The 19,335-nt window shown below is 36.0% G+C and overlaps 1 protein-coding gene across 2 annotated transcripts; it reads right to left on the bottom strand.

Annotated features, from left to right (window-relative positions):
- Positions 1 to 347: 347 nt before the first annotated feature.
- On the bottom strand, positions 348 to 19,092 carry LOC132205707 (uncharacterized). Of its 2 annotated transcripts, none has more exons than XM_059634961.1 (9): positions 18,931 to 19,092; positions 11,564 to 11,835; positions 10,633 to 10,948; positions 6,619 to 6,855; positions 6,434 to 6,560; positions 5,440 to 5,619; positions 3,768 to 4,352; positions 2,946 to 3,207; positions 348 to 2,195 (listed from the first exon to the last, which is right to left on the bottom strand). In XM_059634961.1, the coding sequence occupies exons 2-9, from the start codon at positions 11,813 to 11,815 to the stop codon at positions 1,617 to 1,619; spliced, it is 2,538 nt and encodes an 845-aa protein (XP_059490944.1). In that variant the 5' UTR covers positions 11,816 to 11,835; positions 18,931 to 19,092; the 3' UTR covers positions 348 to 1,616. The 2 variants fall into 2 exon arrangements, with proteins under 2 accessions (XP_059490944.1, XP_059490952.1); XM_059634969.1 differs by lacking the exon at positions 18,931 to 19,092 and adding an exon at positions 17,299 to 17,437.
- Between the last annotated feature and the right edge of the window lie 243 nt (positions 19,093 to 19,335).

Raw genomic sequence — 19,335 nt, 5'->3', positions numbered from 1 at the left:
TTCTCTCGCAAGAGGGATGAAATGAGAGGCGACCGAGTTCGCCTCCATTAATCAGTTTCTTGACAATGAAATGTACGCGAAGAAGATGAATGCTTTTCTTGCACTTATGCTCTACATTTTTATTTTTATTTTATGCATACATATTTATTTACACAAAGAAGCGCCCTTATACATATATATACTTTGCAGCAGGGTGAATCTCCACTCTTTGAATTTATTTTTTATATATGTATAAATATTGTCAGTTCAAAGACACGGAAAACAAATGTCAGCATCCGTCGTCGCACACTCACTCTCGTACATATTACTTTTAGTAATGTGAATAGTAAAAATACTCTTTTTTTACGTCATCTTTTGCTTCTTGATTCAGATCACAATTTGTATAATTCCGCTCAAATAATCAATCCTGCTCTTTTCTTCCTTGCAGTCGATGCTCTTTTACGAATTCAAGTGCCCTTTGCGAAGAATAAAAAGGTTCAATATAGATAAATCGATAAATGCAACACGTTAGTCATCTCAAAAAGTGGTCTAACTATGTATAAACTTGCTCCGCAAGTTATTTACTCTCTAGCCATATTTTCCTGGACGGACAATGACTGTGTTTATAAGAAAAGGGGAAAAAATTGTCCGATTTTTTATGCACTTTCACAGAAAATGCTGCAAAAATTATCTTTTTAGGCTTTGGGAACTGGAAGTCTTACTGTGGGGACAAGTATATAATATTATAAAATCTACGTTTAGGGACAAAAACTATTTGCTAAAATCCAGTTCCGAGCCTTGCCGGTGAAATTATTATTTAATGGGGCGGCACCGAAAACGCGGCGGAGCAGCGACTGCATTAAATTGAACACAGCCTAAGTCGAAAACGCGCAAAAATTTTTAAGTCTCACTACGTACTATAATCCTGAGATACATCATGATGCTCTGTCTTCCGCTCACTTATGTAATTGAACATTATTGCACTCGTATTTTCCCATTTCGTCCAACTTTAATAAGCTGGAGCAGCGCCTACGCTGATGATAAAGTTTCCACGCGCTCTGTGTATATTATAAAATATATTTCTGTCAAAAGACAACGTAATAATAATGACAAAGAAGCAAAATCGTTTAATTTCATGAAGTCTAATGAAATCCAGAGAGAGGGAGAGATGATTAAAATTGCAATATTTTCAAGCTCAATGGAAAAAATGGCCTGTTTCGGCGCACAAAGAGTTTCACTTAAAACTCCTAGCAAAATTCAATTAGGGCACATGAATATATTCCAAGTGGATTGAGGGACACGCAATAATAATTATCCAATGAAATATAATATATATAATTCTTTGGAAAAAGGTATGTTTTTCAATTTTATCAAGCTTCAAACGATTTTTACTCTGAATTTTTTAGGAATGCTTTTATAGAAAACTGAAAGCAGTCCATTTGTCTTCAGATTTTGCCTTATTTAAAAAATTGAATACAGGATTTGAGCAGTAAATTTTTGGGCCTAAAAAACATACCTCTTTTTGAATGGTTTTCCTCAGAACGAATTAATTAATTAAACAAACAAAGCTAACAGATTGGTCCAAAAGTACCCTCGTGCTTTTGCTGACATCCACTTTAAATCAGCGTTCAAAATGTTCAAACGGTGGCCTGCTCACTTTCCCTCTGTCTTTTGCGCTCGATGAGGGGGATGAGACCCCACATGGCGGCGCCGATGAGCAAAACCACCCCCAAGGTGGAGAAGATGGCCGAGTAGTTGCCGAGGCGCTGGAGGACGTAGCCGCAGACAGGTGGGCCCAGAAGCTGGAGCACCCCGTTCAAGAAGAGGGAGATGCCGAAGGAGGAGGCGAGGCGCTCGGCGCCCAGCATGTCCGCAAACAGGACGGCCGTGACGCCAACGTAGGTGCCCGAGCCGAGGCCGAAGATGGCGCAGGCGACGGCCAGGTAGGTGAAGCCGGCGGCGGCCATCAGCGGCATCACGGTCAGGATGAGGCCGGACAGGAACAGCCCCCCGATGTAGTAGTACTTGCGCGGCATGAAGTGCAGGTCCGAGAGCGCCGAGCCGCCGATGCGCCCCACCAGGTCCAGCGCGGCCACCAAAGACAGGAGCAGCGACGCGCTCTCCTTGTCGCACCCCAGGCTGATGGCGTACGCCGGCAGCAGGATGATGAAGTTGGTGTACCCGATCGCGTTCGTCGAGTTGGACAGCAAGATGACCTGCGAAATTTGAATCGTGGTTGAATTTTTGAAAATAATTGTGAAAACTCTGAGCAAGTAAAGATTGAAATTATAAAATAATTTACCAAGAAGACCTTTTGGTCATTTTCTGGTGCCAAAATTTCAAAAATTTGAAATAAGTAACTTTAATTCGTTTCCTTTTCTTTAAATTTCTTAAAATATATAAAGAAAATAAAATTAAGAAATCGCGGGGGTAAAAAGACTAAAAATACATAATTTTAAATCTGACCTTTAAAGGTTGACGAGACTTTTGAGTTTTATGTATCTGAATATGCTCAGATCTTCATATCACAAACACAAGCAATTGAAATTATATTGAAAAGTTTCAGACTGTAAACTTCAAAAGTAGAAGAGTCAAAATCAGGCAATAAAAGTTTGAATACAAAATTTGTCAAGAAAGAGTGAAATATTGAGCAATTTTTATGATAAAATTGCATATTTAGAGCTGAAATTGGGTTTATATTTTTAAAGATTTGACTAGGACTCTATTTTTCAGTCACAACTTTTTAGTTTTAATATACAAAAAATCAATTTCCACTTCAATTAAAAGAAAAAATTAAAAAATTAAATCTATTACAATTAAAAAAAGTGGTATTAGAAATAGATCATGTGTGTATCAGGACGTCGCTTTTAAATCTTAAATTAAGTATGTTTAGGTAAGTAAAAGATCCTTTAAACTTTGTAAGAAAAGCTCTAGATCTCTACAACTGCAGGAGAAAAAAAAATTACCAGATAGAGTGAATCCTTGAGGAGGGACAAGTCAAGGAGTTTGGAGGTCGAGTCGGCAGATCCTTCTTTGTCGTCGTCAATTGGCGGTTTTTCCGACTTTTTGCTTTTCTTGCGGCGAAAACAGCTCAGGCAATCGCTAAAAGACTCCCAGCAGGATTTGGTCACCGACTTTAGGGTCAGGGTTGAGGCGAACATCTCGTTGTCGCGCGGGTTTTGCTGCAGAGCGGCCAGGGTGCTTCCGTGGTGCACAGTACTGATGTACCTGGACACAAAATTAAAAAAAAAAAAAAAATTAGTAAATTCCATTATCACACTAACTGTTAGAAAAATTAAATCAAGTTTTTATAAAAATGATTATGAAGTATGAGGGCCATTTTTAGTATAAAACCTCAAAATTTTAGTTTGAAGAAGAGAGTCAAATTATTCAAATTATTATTCAAAAAAACAAGAAGAACTTGGAGATGATTATGTTTGGTTTTAAAGAAATAAAAAAAGGGAAAGTTAATAAACTCCTAGAAATTACAAAACATATATATTAAATTTAAATTCTTGCAGCATTTAGGATTTCATGAAAGATGTTCGCACGCTTTTTGTTGTTGTTGATCTCAGTGTTTAGAATTGAAAAAATGAGGCAATTTCAACTCTGCTGTTATTTGTTTTTCAATTTATATGTTATGCCCAATTTTGTCTCCCCTTTTTATGGCTATTGAACTTGTTCTCGATTTTATGAGTTTAATTTAAACCAATAAATCAAATAAATTTTTCTAACACACATGCAGGAACAATTGATTTTTATTTTAACGATAATTCCTAAATTGATACCTGAATGAAGAGAGGGAGACGTTGGAGCTGAAACTCCTGGAGAGCGTGGGCTGGACGTTGGAGGTGCCGATGGCGGCGGCGACGGCCTGGTTCTGCACCGGCCGCAAGGAGAGTCTGAGGAGCCTCTGCTTGGCGGGGGGCAGGGTGCTGAAGAAGTCCCAGTCGAGCTTCTTGCCGCCGCCGCCGTCCTGCTGCTCGAGCACCTCCCTGAGGGCCAGCGGACTGGGGCTGTTCTCGACCGAGGCCTTGTCGATGCTGGGGCCGAGGAAGGAGGCGCTCTGGGCCGCCATCCAGTCGCCCGTCTCCTGCTCCGGACTGCCCTCGAAGTAAAACATCTGCGGGTGGCACGACTGGCCGTCGCCCCCGGCCGCCGGGATGCTGATGGGCTGGGAGGCGGCCACTTGCTGGGGGCTGCAGGACCTCTCGATGGCCACCGGCTGCGTCACTTTGGTCGCCACCAAATCTTTTTCCGCCTTCTCCGGCTTCTCTTTCTTCACCCTCTTCATGTGCTCCTTCACAGGGTGGTAGAACATGGCGCCAACCAGCACGTTGAACGTGATGCCTCCCATTATCAAAACAGCACCCCTGCAAAAATTTTAACATTAATAATGAAATGGAAAAATCTTAAAAATCCATTCTTTGGATTTACAATGTAAATTTAATAAAAATATTCCACGTAATGAAACAATTCTTATTGATTACAGAATATCCTAACCTAACTCTTGCAGAAGAATAATATTTTACGTGGATTTTAATGTCAGCGTGATAAAATTTATAATATGATGTGTAATATGTTAAATTTAATGGTATTCAATAAATTTTATTTAATGATCAAGCGAGTTTAAAGAAAGAAATGGAATTAATTTTATTTAATAAAAGTTTATGAAAAAATCTTATGTATTTTTTGAAACTTTTTAATAACATCAACCCTTTGCAAAAATTGAAGCATACTAATTATAAATATTAATTTTACATTAATATTTTTATTTGTATTTGTTTTAAATTTTAAAACTATTAAAAATTAAATTAATTTCACGGAAAATTGATACCAGAATCAAAGTTGCTAAATCAAGTGAGCTGAGAAAAGGTTTTGTTCAAAAAATTTTTTTCCCACAATACTTCTTTCCCCTAGTGTATGATGGACATAAGGAACCTCAGGTTACTAATATTCCAGCAGAACGCAGAACGCTTTTTAGAGTTAATGTGATTTTTAAATTTTATTTTCTTTTGTTCGACTGTAGAATCAATTAGTTTTTTTGATGCCGCAACGCAGAGTTAGTTTAAATTATTTTTGGAATCCCATATGTTATGATTTTGTTATTCTTTTGCATAATTTTAATTAAAATTTCAGAACAAGTTTACCGATGACATACACAGTTCTAAATTTGTCAGCACGCAAGAGGAACGACGCCCACATTTGCTGCTATTTCTGAGGTCTGATGTTGTTCCCACCCGTCCCGTTGCCAATAAAGCCTCAACACGGCTCTCGGCAAAATATGTAAAAATTCAAAAATTATCTATCAAGAGCATCCTTTTCACTTTCTTATCTGTACGGTCGCCTTGAACTTAATATGTAGTCAATATAATTTTATAGTGCGGGATTTTAACGGATAGGTGGAAAATTGTGGAAAAAAGCAGCTGATAAAGTAGAGCGAGTTGTGTAATTTATTACCTGTATCCGTAATTTGTCAGCAGATGCCTGAGGAACGGCGGCAGAATGATGGAGCCGATGGCGCTGCCAGAGATGCAGATTCCATTGGCCAGACCTCTGCGTTTTTGGAAATAGGAAGAGACGATGAAAACTCCGGGCGGGAAGGCGAGACCAGCGCCTGTTCCAACCAAAACTCCAAAACTGCCAAACAAATTGAAAAATATAAACTGTCAGTAAATACTATTGTAAATAGTTGAAATTATTTTTACAGTTAGTAAAAAAAGTAGCTTTCTTTGTCTAAATATTGGATTTCACAAACCATCACAAACTATATATCTTACTTTTAAAGAAAACTGCATTAAATCTTCTCTCTTATCAGTGAAGATCATGACAAATAATGAAAAAAATGATTTACTCTACTTCTTACTTTGTGTTTTCCAATTATGATATTAAATTTGCATAATTCTAGCGAATTCTGGACACAAAATACCGAGCTGATATTGTTTTTCAAATTTATACTTATTTTAATAAAGGTGGAAATGAATAAAATTTTATATTATAAAATTTTTAAAATAACAATAAAGTTAAATAACATTTAAATAATTGAATTGTAGACTTAAGAATTTTTAATTCATTTAATACTATTAAATAATAATTAAAAAAAAAATTAAAATTCATTTAAATTATAGTAATACAAGAAATTAACTTTAAATAATATGTTTATATTTTAAAAATTTTAAAATAAGTTATTTAATAACAATTACTTAAATAATGGTACAATTGTAGTTTACATAATTTTTATATGTATGTAAAACAATATTCATTTAAAATAGTTATTTTTCTTCAAATAAATTACTTCTATGAATTCTATAATTTTTTTCATTGCATTTGATTAAAAAAAAATACACATTCGATAACTTATTTTTTATTTGTTTCAACGTCTCATTAAAGTTAACTATAATTTAAAGTTTCTGCTTCGAAATAAAATGAATGAAAAGAAAAAATAATGACTCACCTAACATAGAGATAGGTGATGGAGCTTGCAAAGTAGCTGAGGATCATGCCGAAGGCGGCGAAGAGGCCGCCCATGATGGTGACTGTGCGATAAGAGAATTTGGCCGAGAGGACACTCGCGACGGGGCCTGTGGGTAGACAAGGGTAATGCGACAAAGTCAATTAGATGGGGTGGTGGGTGCTGACCTAGCGAGCTGTACAGGAAGTAGCACAGCGCAGGGATCCACGCGGCCGCCGCCGGCGTCGCGTGGAAAACCTCGAGGAACTCGACGAAGAGCACGCCGAACGATTTGACCGTGCCCGGCACCAGGATGTTGACCAGCACTGAACCCGCCAGCACCAGCCACCCCCAGCCCCCGTCCGGCGGCACCAACTCGTACTCGTCCTCCTCCTCCCCGGGCACCTCAACCTCCGCCACAGGCGCTGAAACAAAATTCATCCCATATAAAATTATGGAAACTAGAAATTGCAACAGTTTGTCAGTAGAATTTATTTAAAATATTTGAAAGATAAATGGTTTGACTGACCATATTGTAATTTTTAATTAAAAACAAGACTTTCTATTTTGAAAAGTCTACCTGATTTTTTGGTATTGTTATAATTTTTTTCTCCTCGGTCAGAAAGAATTTTAAATAGGAAAAAAGAGTAGAAAGGTTTACAATTAGCAGATGTCTGCTAAAACGCCCGACATCAAAAGTTTTTTTAGTCTTATTTTTAATAGTTTTTCTTTGGAAAACTTCATTTTTCCATGGAGATGAGAGAAAGAGAGTAATTTAAATTTAACTAGGCAGATAAAATATCCGCAACGATTTCACTGCTGTCATAAATTTTATATAATCTTTTCAGCTCGATCGATGTTTATGCATTGGAGTTTCGCAAGAGCACATTTAGCGTGCAAACCGCTAATTGCGTCGCTCAAAGAAACGCAAACAGCGACTGATTGAACGCGCGTCTTCCCCAGCTGGGCACAAACACAAGTAATAACAATTGCTGCTGCTATTGACCTTCCGTTTGCACACACTGTTCATTCAAGGAGAAAATTTGCAATTTTCCATAGCTGTCGATGCAGCGGCCAGTTCTGCGACTTCGGTATGAGAAGAAGCTCCTCACTTTATTTCTTAAAAGGCATTATATGCGACCGCGCGCTGCAGCAATTGCATTTTTCATGAGACAATGTCAGCATAATCACCACTGCATTACCCTTCTTTTCAAAACTAGAGCAGTATTTAAAAAAAATCTATAAAAATAAACTTATTTAAATTTACATAGGAAAAATGAAAAGGAACTATAAATTTAAACCGTTTTAAGTAATAATTTTATTCATATTAACACATATTTTAACAAGTGAAAAATATTATGAAATCTAGTTTTGCTTAGCCGAATCATTGATAAAAAAATAACTTATTTAATAAAATAATTTGGTTTTTGAAAACACATTAAACCCTTTTAAACAATTTAATTTAAAATTTTGAGTGATCATTATAAATATATTATATAAATTCAGGTCTTATTAACTTTTTATTAATGAGCTTGAGTCAAAAGGATAATTATTTACTCTGATTTAATTTTCTTTTCACATAAATATGGAAACGGATACAGAAATACATACAAAATAAGGACGAGTTCATTTTTTAAAGCAGCTCTTTCTTTCCTTTCCTGTTACAAGATTTGCACTCTTCGTGAAGTGCACCTTCTTTTCAATTAAAATGTCAACAAGTGTGACCTGTTTTTGAAAACCGTCCTCGATTCGCCAGGAAGTTTTTCTTTTTCTTTACGCAGATCGCAATAACCCAGATTGCGCGAGCGCCAATTCGCCAAGCTGCGCTCGTTGCAGCTGCGGGAAAGTGCATAATGTCTATTAATATTCAGCAAGGTGCAGTTTCAAGTGGCGAGTGCGGCTTCGAGCGCACAACTGGCGAACCAACAATGCAAGAAGACTCCAAACAAAAACAAACAAGAGCACTCTTCTGCAGAAAATTACTTCGGCTCCATTTAAATTCGCAAAACTATATTAGAAAAAAAACGTTTATTTAATATTTTAAATTAAAAATTATCTCCGTGAAATTATTTTATTATTTAAAATCCATTGAAATCCATCAATTTTACTACATAATATGATTGGAAATTTACTGCAGCTAGTGTGGAAAGAATTCAGTGTATCTGATGTGCAATGCTTTTATACAATCGTTTTGATTAATGTAAGTTGAAGCTGTCAGGTTTGTATTTGCACTCGAAGAATGTGCAGGCTGCTGATCTTGTACCTAATTTATGGCATGACAAAAACCGATGCAAAAATTAATACTCTTGCATAAGTGGTCTTTGCGATGAGAAAATAATGAAGGAAGCCCGTCAGCACCGCGAATAGATTAACCTCTTGTTTGACTCCCTTTTGCGGTTACGTGCAAAAGCAGTGACGAAACGCAATTATTCGGATGTGAATATGTTTGGTCTCAAACTTCGCAAGTTTTGCTAATTTAGGTCACACTGCAGATTTGTTTGCGTCGAATGTAATTATTCAAACACATGAGACTTGGCTCGCTCTTGTGTGGCCCAACTCTTGTTTGTGCATCAACAGGAACTAATTTATTTCTGCAGCAGCCGAGGGAAGCCGCACAACTCGATTTGCCACTTCTCGGGATTCGATAAAAACGTTTGTTTTTACACTGAATTCGGAAAGAGTCAAAGGTCTCCGCCTTTTTAGGTTGAATTTATGTGGCGGATTGATTTCTGGCACAGACCCAAGTCGGGCGTTGTGAAGGGCGCAAGGTCACACTTTGGCAGATCTTCCCATTGATAAAAGTCTTATCGCGCGAGACTCCACGTGGACGCCTCTGTTCAACTTGGAAACTCGGTTTGCTCAAATTTTTGATTCTATGGTGATTCTCCACAACGGGGACAATTAAATTCTGTGATTTTTTTAAAAACTTATATCTAAAAATTAATGAATAACACATTTTCTTATAAAAAGAAACCTACAATTATTTGTGTAATAATTTATCTAGCAAATTAATTGCAGCAATCAAACAAATGAACATCAATAATAAACATAAAAATTTTTCGCGAGAGAACGAAATAAATTATTTTTTAAGTGAATATTTACTAATTATTTTTAACATCAATTATATTTACGCGTTTTTGGCCCCATATCCCAGTTAAAATGAATATAAAAAAGCAACGAAAATCGGCTCCTGATTCTTACAATTGCGGAAAAGAAAATTAATTCACATAAAATGCCTCTTTTTCTATCTACTTAGCAGATTGAAATTCATTTTAACATCTTGAATAAATAAATTTATGCTTATTTTAAAAAGTGTCTTTTGCACAGTAAAAACAACTTTTATCGTTTAATTGTTTTTAAATTCAGATAGAGTATTACTTATTTTATAATTCTGAATAAAAATAATCAACAATAAAATGCAAATTGCGCAATTCAGAATATAAAATCAACTGTTTTGTTATTCAAAATATGCAAGTACTACGTTATTAAATTTATTATGACAAAATAGTTAAAAACAGAAGAATGCATATTACTTTTTATATTTGTTGACTAGTGAAAGTATTTTTCCAAAATCCTAGGCAAAGATGGATTTAATATAAAAATTATAAAATAGTTCTTTTTATAGACTTTCAATTTCAATAGAAGTTGAAATAATAAAATTAATAATATTTTTCCATTTTTTCCTTTCCATACGCGATGTTTACGTTTAAAAGAAAAGCACAATTTCTAAAAAATAAATTTACCTTCATTTTTAATGACGAAAATTAACAGACTCAAACCTGACAGTATTTTAGTTATAATTTAGTCAAAAATTTGTGAATGATTAAACAAAGGGGCTTGGAATAGTCCAGAAATGTAAAATAAGCGTTCAGAATGGTAAAAACATAAAAAGGCATTTCCCCTTGAAAATTGAGCTTTAAAATTAGTCCCACATTTTGAAGATGAATTTCATTTTTTGCTAAAATGCATTTTCATGAATTTAGATAAAAATTAAAAATCAAGTTCAACTCTTGAGAAAAAATTTCATCCCAAACAAAGTAAGAGTTAAAAAAACAATGAGGCAGAAAGAAGTAAATAGTTGTGACAAAACAGCGCTTGAAGCTAAAAACACCAAGTAGGTGTTACCCATGTCACCTGTCGTGTACTAATTAAAAGCAACAAGTGTTAATTAGTGCGTCGAGGAAAAGAAACAAGAGACCTACCTGGCGGCTGCAGGTTGTGGTGCTGCGCGGCGGCGGCGGCGGGCAGGAGGGGGCTGTCGACCTCCCAGTCGTCGCGGAAACACACCTGCGAGTTCTTCCGGTTGATCTTGGAGGAGCTGCTGTGCAAAATGCCGCGGCCGATGGCGATGGGGGCGGCGGGCGCCGACCCCAGCACCAGCGGCGGCGCCCCCTTGCCCTCCTCCAGGGTGCTGCACGCGCTCGGCACCCGAGCCAGCTCGGGCAGCGAGCCGCCCCCGGGGGCCGCCTCCTCCTGTAGGGTCACCTCCAGCGGGAACATGAGCTGCGAGCCGGCCTCCTGCCAATGAGCAAAAGAAATGAGACTCTTGCAAAAACAACACTTTTATCGAGTTGATTGATTTGCGCCGCACTAGTGGGGGGCCCACGTGCTCTTGGGAATTTGAAATAATTCAATATGAACCCGCGTTGAATATTGAAATAATTATTATTTTTATTCAGAACCGCTGTAATCTGCTTTTAAATATGTAAATTAGAAATCTATTGGTGAAAAATAATTTAAAACGCGAGTTGTAGCTTTGCTTACATGATAATTAAATGCTTGTGATTTATGTTTACCTTGCATAAATTTGGTGAGGGCAATCTCCTCAAATCTTGTAGTTGTTAAGATTTAAATTCACTTTAAGATCTTAGATTTTAACATAAATTGATTGACTGGGAGAAAAGATTTTAAAATTGTAATTTTTATTTAGGAAATAAATTCTAAATTGCCCCTTCAAAATTACACAAAAATTAGAAATTTATAAATTAAAAAAAAAAAACATTCAAGTTAAAATTGTAGCTTTAAAAGTTGTTGCAGTAATTTAATAAAACATTGCATGAAGAAACTTTAATAAACGAAAATTACAATATTACTGAAAATTAAAGCAAGTGACAAAATATTTGTAATTTGTACCTGTAGGATGAGGTTGGACGGTTCGTCGTCGGCAGGTTCGGGGTCGCTCTTGTTGGAGGAGGACGAGATGCAGCACCTGTCGCCGGTCTCGTCAAAGTAGACCACCTCCGGGGGCATGACCGAGTGGGCCAGCTGGAGGCGGCACGGCAACAGCCCTGCACTTTCCTCGCCCTCGCTGTCCAGCCAGCCGGGCTGCTCCTCGGAGGACCGCGAAGCCACGCACAGCGGGCCGCTATCTTTCTTCTCCAGCATGTCTAGTGCAGCTCCTCGATCTGCAATCAGCCACAATCGACCTCTACAGCAATCAGGCAAGGGAAATAGCTAGGCCGGGATTTGATAATTAACTGCGGTTTCCGAGCTTTTGCGTTGTTTCGAGCAAACGTTCGCGAGTCTTGCGAAAACAAACGGAAGTTTGATAGCAAAATATTTGTGCTTTTCATGATTTACGGCAGTGACATCACTTTCGCATTACAATAAATCACATAGAGTGAGAATGTGCACATGCACTCTGTTTACGCATTGTCTGGAAAAGTCTCTGCAAATAATTTTGCATAAGGAATTACATAATATGAAATTCTTTAAAAACATCATTTTTGCAGGTTCAGGGTTTCTTTTACAAAATTAAAAAAATAATTAGATTAAAATCAAATAAAATTGGCAAAAAATTTGCATAAACTTTAAGAAAATCGTTCTACTTTCATGATTTTGTGTCTTTGTGGTTTTTTATTATTATTGTTGTTGGTGCATTTTTCCTGAAAAAATTCAAGTTTGGCAGGGTTAAAAATCTAACTAATAATAATACATAATTTTAAAAATGTTAATTTTTAAACAATTTTATTTAAATTTTTTGCATAAGAACGATTTTAGATGTAATTTGACTTAAAGTATCTCAAATTACCTCCAAAAGAGTTCAGTTGAATTTTTTATTTTTAAATAGAACACATTTATACATGTATCAGCTCAACAAAAAGTAATAAATTTCTAGAAGTCATTAATTAAATTTGAAATCGGTGCTTGAAGGCTTTGTGTAACTTATATAATGTTGCTTTCCTGCGGAAATTGATATGTAGATTAAAATCAGAGCTAAAGTGGTTTTGGCCTTTTTGTGACGTCAAGTTGGACTAGGCTTTTAACCAAATTACCTCATTTGAGTGAATTAGAAATGGAAAGGGGTAGGTCGGCGACCCAAATGTATAAATCACGCTACGTTCCAGGAACCAAACGCCGCGTGCGTGAATCGCTTTGCAGTTGCAAAGCATGGAAAATGAGCCAAGGGTAAATCAAATGAAATGGGACACGCGTTTCGCAGTTGAATGGGTAAAAAAAGAATGCATTTGTGGCTAAATAATTTGTACTCGTTAAACCTTCCTCGGGATGAAGTCGATGAGACAAGAAAATGAGGGTCGATTTTACTGGATTTTACTACCGCTCATAAGATTGATTGTTATTGAACTTGATAAATAATCAGTAAGCAGATCGATCCGGCTTGAACAACCCAAGACAAACTTGGGCAGAGTTTACACTTGCATCAAAATATTGATAAGTAAGAAAGATTATAAAGTGCTTTTAACATTTGAATGAGAATTTCTGTTTATTAAAAAAAGTCAAATTCAAATGGAAATGAATATTTAAAAAAAATTAATTGATTGAAAAAATTTATGAGTTTTCTGCATAAATTGCTTACCATGTTCGTGTTCTGCTGCGGAGTCTGGCACGAAACTAAAAAATTAGCCCCGCGGTGCAGCAAATAGTCGAGACAACTTTCGCGAAAAGTGCCAGATATTTCCAGATCTCTATCGCGTTATTAAGTGTGTAATTTTCCTCAGCATGCGTCACTTGCCCCAAGGTGCAGCGTGATGAGAAAAGATAATTGTTTGGACCTCTGCCTGCGTTTGCTGCTCCCAAAGCGCGCTGTTGATTTTAACACCGAAAGTTGCAGAGAACAAACATTCATGTTTATTTGCTCGTAATTATAATTGGGACGCGCGCTTGTTTCACCCTGAACTGGATAAAATTGGTTCCCATTCGAACACCCAGATTCAAAACACAATTGCGTTTCACCATAATTTTCCAATATTTTAAATAAATATTTTTTTTTTTAATTAACTATAACCAATTTTGCAGCATGAAATTTAAAAATTTTAATTTATGTTTGAATTTTTAATGTAAATTTTAGGTTTGCATTTAAACAATAAACTGATTGTAATTTTTTAATTTAATAATAAAAATAAAATTGTAATTAATTTATAATTTCACCCTAATGCTATAATTGTTCATTTATTAAGTTTCCATTTAATATATAAAAGCATGAGGGTGTTCTCCATTGCAATTAGTGTCAGAGTCCTAACTATCACACTATAGCTCCTCTTTTAGCCATCTGAGCAAACAAAACATATAATATAATTCCAACAACTGCACACGAGGCGATATAAAAGTGCTCAGCATTCAATTGCCCTCTGTGTAATCATTGGCACAGTGTGTGTGTGTGTGTTATTTAACCCAATTCTGTTGCGCAAAATCGGGTCAAGCTATGCTTTTCCAGGACTTAATTTTCAACCGGCCGCACGAAAGCGTGGTTAGAGCAGACACGAGAGACAATGCGATATTGGCGTGTTTGACAAACAAACATTCTTTTTGTTTGACCCCGTTACTTGTACACCACGTGGTCACACGTGTGGCCCAGGTCAGGATATAGTGCATTTAATATTCCAGTGCGCGGTGGCCCAACAAAATCGATGCGCACATGTTCGGCCAGATCTGGATCAGTGCCACTGGGAATTCCACAGGATGTTTTCATTCATTTAATATTAAACGTATATGGAATGTTTTGTAAGAAAAAGTTATAAATCTCAAAAGATGTGAGCAAATATCCGTTCTTGGATGTGTGAAGAAAAAAGAGGCGAACTGTTCCCAGTGTAAATTCATAGTCTTTTTTTTTAAAGTAAGTGTTTTTAGCGATTAATTTAATCTCAAATTTCAATATTTTCAAGAAGAAAGGGCATTTTGTAATTTTGCTCTCAAATATTAAATCACATACATCTGGAGCGTGCAATAAAACTTTACTTTTTAGTAAAAAAAATGTTATAAATAGTTGCAATAGAATAAAAGTTAATTTAAAGAAAGGGTTCAAAGATAATCCAAATGCATTTGTGTGTGTGTGTAAATATCTCATGAAAGGTTGTATTCGATTGCAGACATATTTTGAATCACAATGACATATATTTAAGAATGAACTTGCAATTATGAATTAGGTAATAAAAGATTATTTCCATCATGATTATGATGAATGTGCAACCGATAAATTGAGTTGGGCGTTTCGCAATTTACTTTCAAACTGATTATTAATCGATACCCTGGTGAGTCAGGGTTAAATAATGCATGGGGTTGAAACGAAAAGCACAATGAAGGCCTCTCTCTGGATGCAATTCGCTTCGCAAACAGTTCCATCAAAGCAAACATTGGCGAATGCGTATAATCAAAAGTTATCCAACTCATGCGTGGGTCTGTTTTGATTGAGAAAGTGCAAGGTTTCACTCATGAGCAAGTATCATTTGTTTAATCTGCGGCAAATCACGCGTTGCAGACGGGCGTTTTTCCCTTTATGGAAAGCTCCCATGGAACAAGTTTATACACACTTGATGGGTTTCAACGCTCTCCGCAGCTGCTGCTTTTATCATGTGAAAATATATAATCAACATGACTTTTCACGGAACGGTAATGGTGCATTAAATATGCAATAAACAAAGCAGCCTTGGATGCATTTAATTAGATTATCGCTTCCTTTTTCTATTTCAAAATTTGCTGCAGTTCCGTTATGAGGTTCTCTCATATTAATCCAGATAAAAACTTTAATAATAAAAATTAATTCAAAATAATATAATATATTTTTTTTATTAAATTAATATTTATTGTATTAAACAATTTAATGTAAACAATGTGACGTAACAATTTGCACACATTAACAGCAATAAAAACGTAAAATTTTTATTATCAGTTTTTGCCGCTATTGGATTTATTAAATACACAAAAATTATTATAATAAAAACAATTTTTTATTAAAAAAAACCATTGCACGCAGTAAAAATTAACGACGCAAACATTTTCTTCAATAATTTTAAATTAATTTGTTATTAAAATTTTGGTTTTAGAATTAATAAACATTATCTTTTTGCTGCATTAAACTGCCTCTTTCACATTTTTATTGTTTATCTTATCAGCGACAAAATCCCTTTGTTGATGATAATGAGCTTTATAGTTACACTGTTCACGGATCGCACTTTGTTTTCCCAAGCTCTGTGCACAATAAAAGCGAGTCTAAGCAAACACAGTTTATATATGCGCGCAACTGTGAGTGAATCATGGCAGAGCAGAGCCAACTCGGCTCAAACAAACAAAACTTCCTTTAAAATCTGATAACGAGAGTGACTAACTTCAAAGAAAAACTATACAAACATTATTCTTTTTTTCATATATATGTGTCTGGTTGATTGTAGTTAATTTTTAAATAGCGCACTTTGTCCTCACTGACCCTTTGAAGGACAGACATACTTATTTAATGGTAAAAAAGCATGTTACTGCCAAAGATAAAGAGAGTTTGAAATAAATCTGAACTTTGGCAAGAACTGGGGAAATTTCCACCACAGTCAAAGGGTTGATGTCACTACAAAGTGTCAACACACAAGTATAATATTGGAAGGTTAAATGTTCCGCACCTCTTGAAAGTAAACAAGTTTGTTACTCATTTGAACAGCTGCACGCGTGATATTGATTGGAATAAATTCGCGTTCCTTCCCGTCAACACTTCTTGATTCATTCGGTTGCAGAATAAACACCTGCTTATCATCGGAAGTACGGGTTAACCGCAGGAGCTTGCAAATAAATAGAAATTAAATCAAAACAATCTTTATCAACAAGCCTGTTTAGCCCGTTAACAGTTTTGTCTTTTTACTACATATTGTAATCTAATTTTTTAATATTAAATTTAGATTTTTTCATGAACTTTATTATCTTTAATACTATATTATTTAATGATACGGTTTTAAAAATTTGTCTTTTTATCAAAATTTATAATAATCTACTCAAATTATTATCATAATTTATCAAATATAATTAATAAAAAAATGGCTTTCTTTTTTTATGGATAACACGCGGAGCAGTTTTACTCTGGTGCACTTCATTGACCTATGTGCCTTCCGCAAGCTAAATATTCAGCCAGACGCATAAACCGCGAGTTGGCTTGGCTTCCACATGTTCCTCTGGCATCAACATGCGACTGCCGCTTTTTATTATCATAATCACACGGCAGCGGAATGATCCGCGCTAGAATAAACGCAAGAAGGAATTTGAAGAGAGTTTGAAAAAGTAAGCAAATTTATAAGTACATTACTTTGTAAAAATAAAAATTTTTTAGCCGAATAATGCGTAAATTGACGATTCAAAGGTACTTCATGGTTTTACTAAATGCAGTGCTATAAGAGAAACTTCTGGTCAATCAAAAGGCGGATTTCATGAAAAATTGAAACCGAGCTTATCCTCATCAAAAAAATAAGAAATGAGATCAGTTCCAATTTTTTCGTCTATAGGTTAAGCCTGGCTTCTAATTTCTAGTTAAAATTAAATTTGACGCCGGGAAATTTTTCTGGATCATCCAGTCAAATTTTTCAATCGCAATTTTCACTTTAATATAATTCATTAAAAAATTGGTCAAATTCAGGAATAAAACCATAAATATTCACCGGTGCGGATCTTTCAGGGGCTGTTTGTTTTCGCCAATTAAGTCTAACGCCAAGTTTCACGGTCAGTTTTGACAGAGTCTATTCTCATCGCTTGCAAGTCTTCATAGATATGTGGACGCACGAATTGATCCCGTGCCAACAAATGGTCTCGTCCAACTAACGAAGCGCGCGCGCGATAAAATAAGAGGCAGCTCATTTTTACCATGTTCTAACTCAACTTCTCTAGAAATCACCAAGTCATCGCCCCTTCCCGTAAAAATAGAAAAAAAGGAAGTAGCACCAGAACATTTCAGCCTTTTCCTTGTGCAATATTGATTGTTTAAATATTCAAAAACAAAAGAACGAAAACTTATCAGAAGGTTGATTTAATGTGGTTTGAAAAATTACTCATTCATCCGGAGAAACTTCCGCGATGCATTTGCAAAAGTAATTGAGAATAATGAGAGGATTTCAAATGACTATAGTCATTATTGTGGCAACACGCCTTTTGCACCATCTTCAGATGCAGGTGTGAGGAAAGAAGAAGATTATAAAAAATTGTTGCAGAAATTGCAAACAGAGCTGCTTTAAAAATAATCAAAATTATTATATTTCAGCAAAATAAATAAATTTATGAATTTCGGTCAAGGGTAAACTGAGCCGTTTAAATCCAGGGCTAACCTGGGTGGAAAATGTTCTTGTACTTTCTGCAATTAACTAAATTGCAGATCGCGGAGAACAAGTTCACTCTTTCAATAGTGAGTGCAAAATGCAAAAGGCGCGGCTCGAGTTTTCCAGCTGAGAGCAGCGTGATTGTGACTTGCAGACAGACAATCGCTTGTAATAATTATTCTGACAGGCCGATCATGTGTGCGTGCAGATGCTGTTGCCAGGCGAAACATTTCAAATGGACCGAATGTATGTGGCAGTTCCATATCGGCCGTGCTACTTGCAAATAATTATACCTGCAGGTCATGAATTGTCTTGGGCTTTCCCCGAATGAACTTGAAAATTACCTCAAATTCTTTCCTTATCGATCAGAGTGTGTTAAATGAAAACAAATTAATTTACAACGATGTTGTAAAAAAGCCGTAAAAAGTTGCGAAACGTTGTGAATTAATAATGAAAAAGAGATCGTTTTGTTTTATTTAATTATCTTGAAAATCAATTCTTATAATTAAACTAATTATATGCGAATTTTGACATTCTAATTTAAAACATGTGAGACTAAAAATTACTTTTAGGTACTTTTCAACCATCTTTCCAAAATTTGGATTTTCGAAATTTGTTATAGTAACAATTAAGTGTTTCATCATAGTTACAAACGGTAAAAAAAATTAGAGTTCATTTTATTTCACTTCAGTAGAGAATATTTATATATAAAATAAAACGAGTTGTTTATCCCTGACCTGCATTCTGTTAAAAAAAATTAGCTGTTTTTTTTTTAGCAAATTGAAAAAGACTCTAAATTTGAGAAAAAACCCCGAATAAATAAACCCTTGCTAAGTTAGTGATGAAACCGTGAGTCGTCGTTGCAGCCCAGAATACAATGTGACAGTGGAAATCAATAAAATCGGCGGCGGCGAAAAAGGGCAGTGACCCCTGGCGCGAGGGCATCGCCGGAGGACCGGTGCGGATTTCGAGGAGACTCACCATTGCGTGAAAGTCAAGCGTGCTGGGGCCGCACCACGTTGTGCGTATGGTGGGTCGGTCGGTCGGGCCACTGTCGGCCCGCTGCAGGGTCGATATGTCTTGTGGGCGCTCGCAATGGAGGCGCTCGGCAACAGACACGGCGGCTCCACACTCGCGCCGTCGCACACCGGCCAGCCTCTCTCTCGCGTGTTCTCCGCTGACGTCATTCTGCCCTAGCTCTGCCAGAGGCGCCACTTTATGGATGGCGCGATCGCTAAAAGAAATTAATTAAGTCAGGCAACTAGTTTGAAGTAAAAACATAATTAAAAATAAAAACCATAAAAGTTAATTTAATAAAAAATACTTTTAATTTTTTAGATTAATTTTTTTAATATAATATTTAACACTTAATAACCATGAAAAATT

This window comes from Neocloeon triangulifer, unplaced genomic scaffold (assembly GCF_031216515.1).
Source record: "Neocloeon triangulifer isolate White Clay Creek 2 clone unplaced genomic scaffold, ASM3121651v1 ptg000001l, whole genome shotgun sequence".
In the NCBI taxonomy this organism is placed as follows: domain Eukaryota; kingdom Metazoa; phylum Arthropoda; class Insecta; order Ephemeroptera; family Baetidae; genus Neocloeon; species Neocloeon triangulifer.
This window is presented reverse-complemented; position numbering and strand designations above follow the sequence as displayed.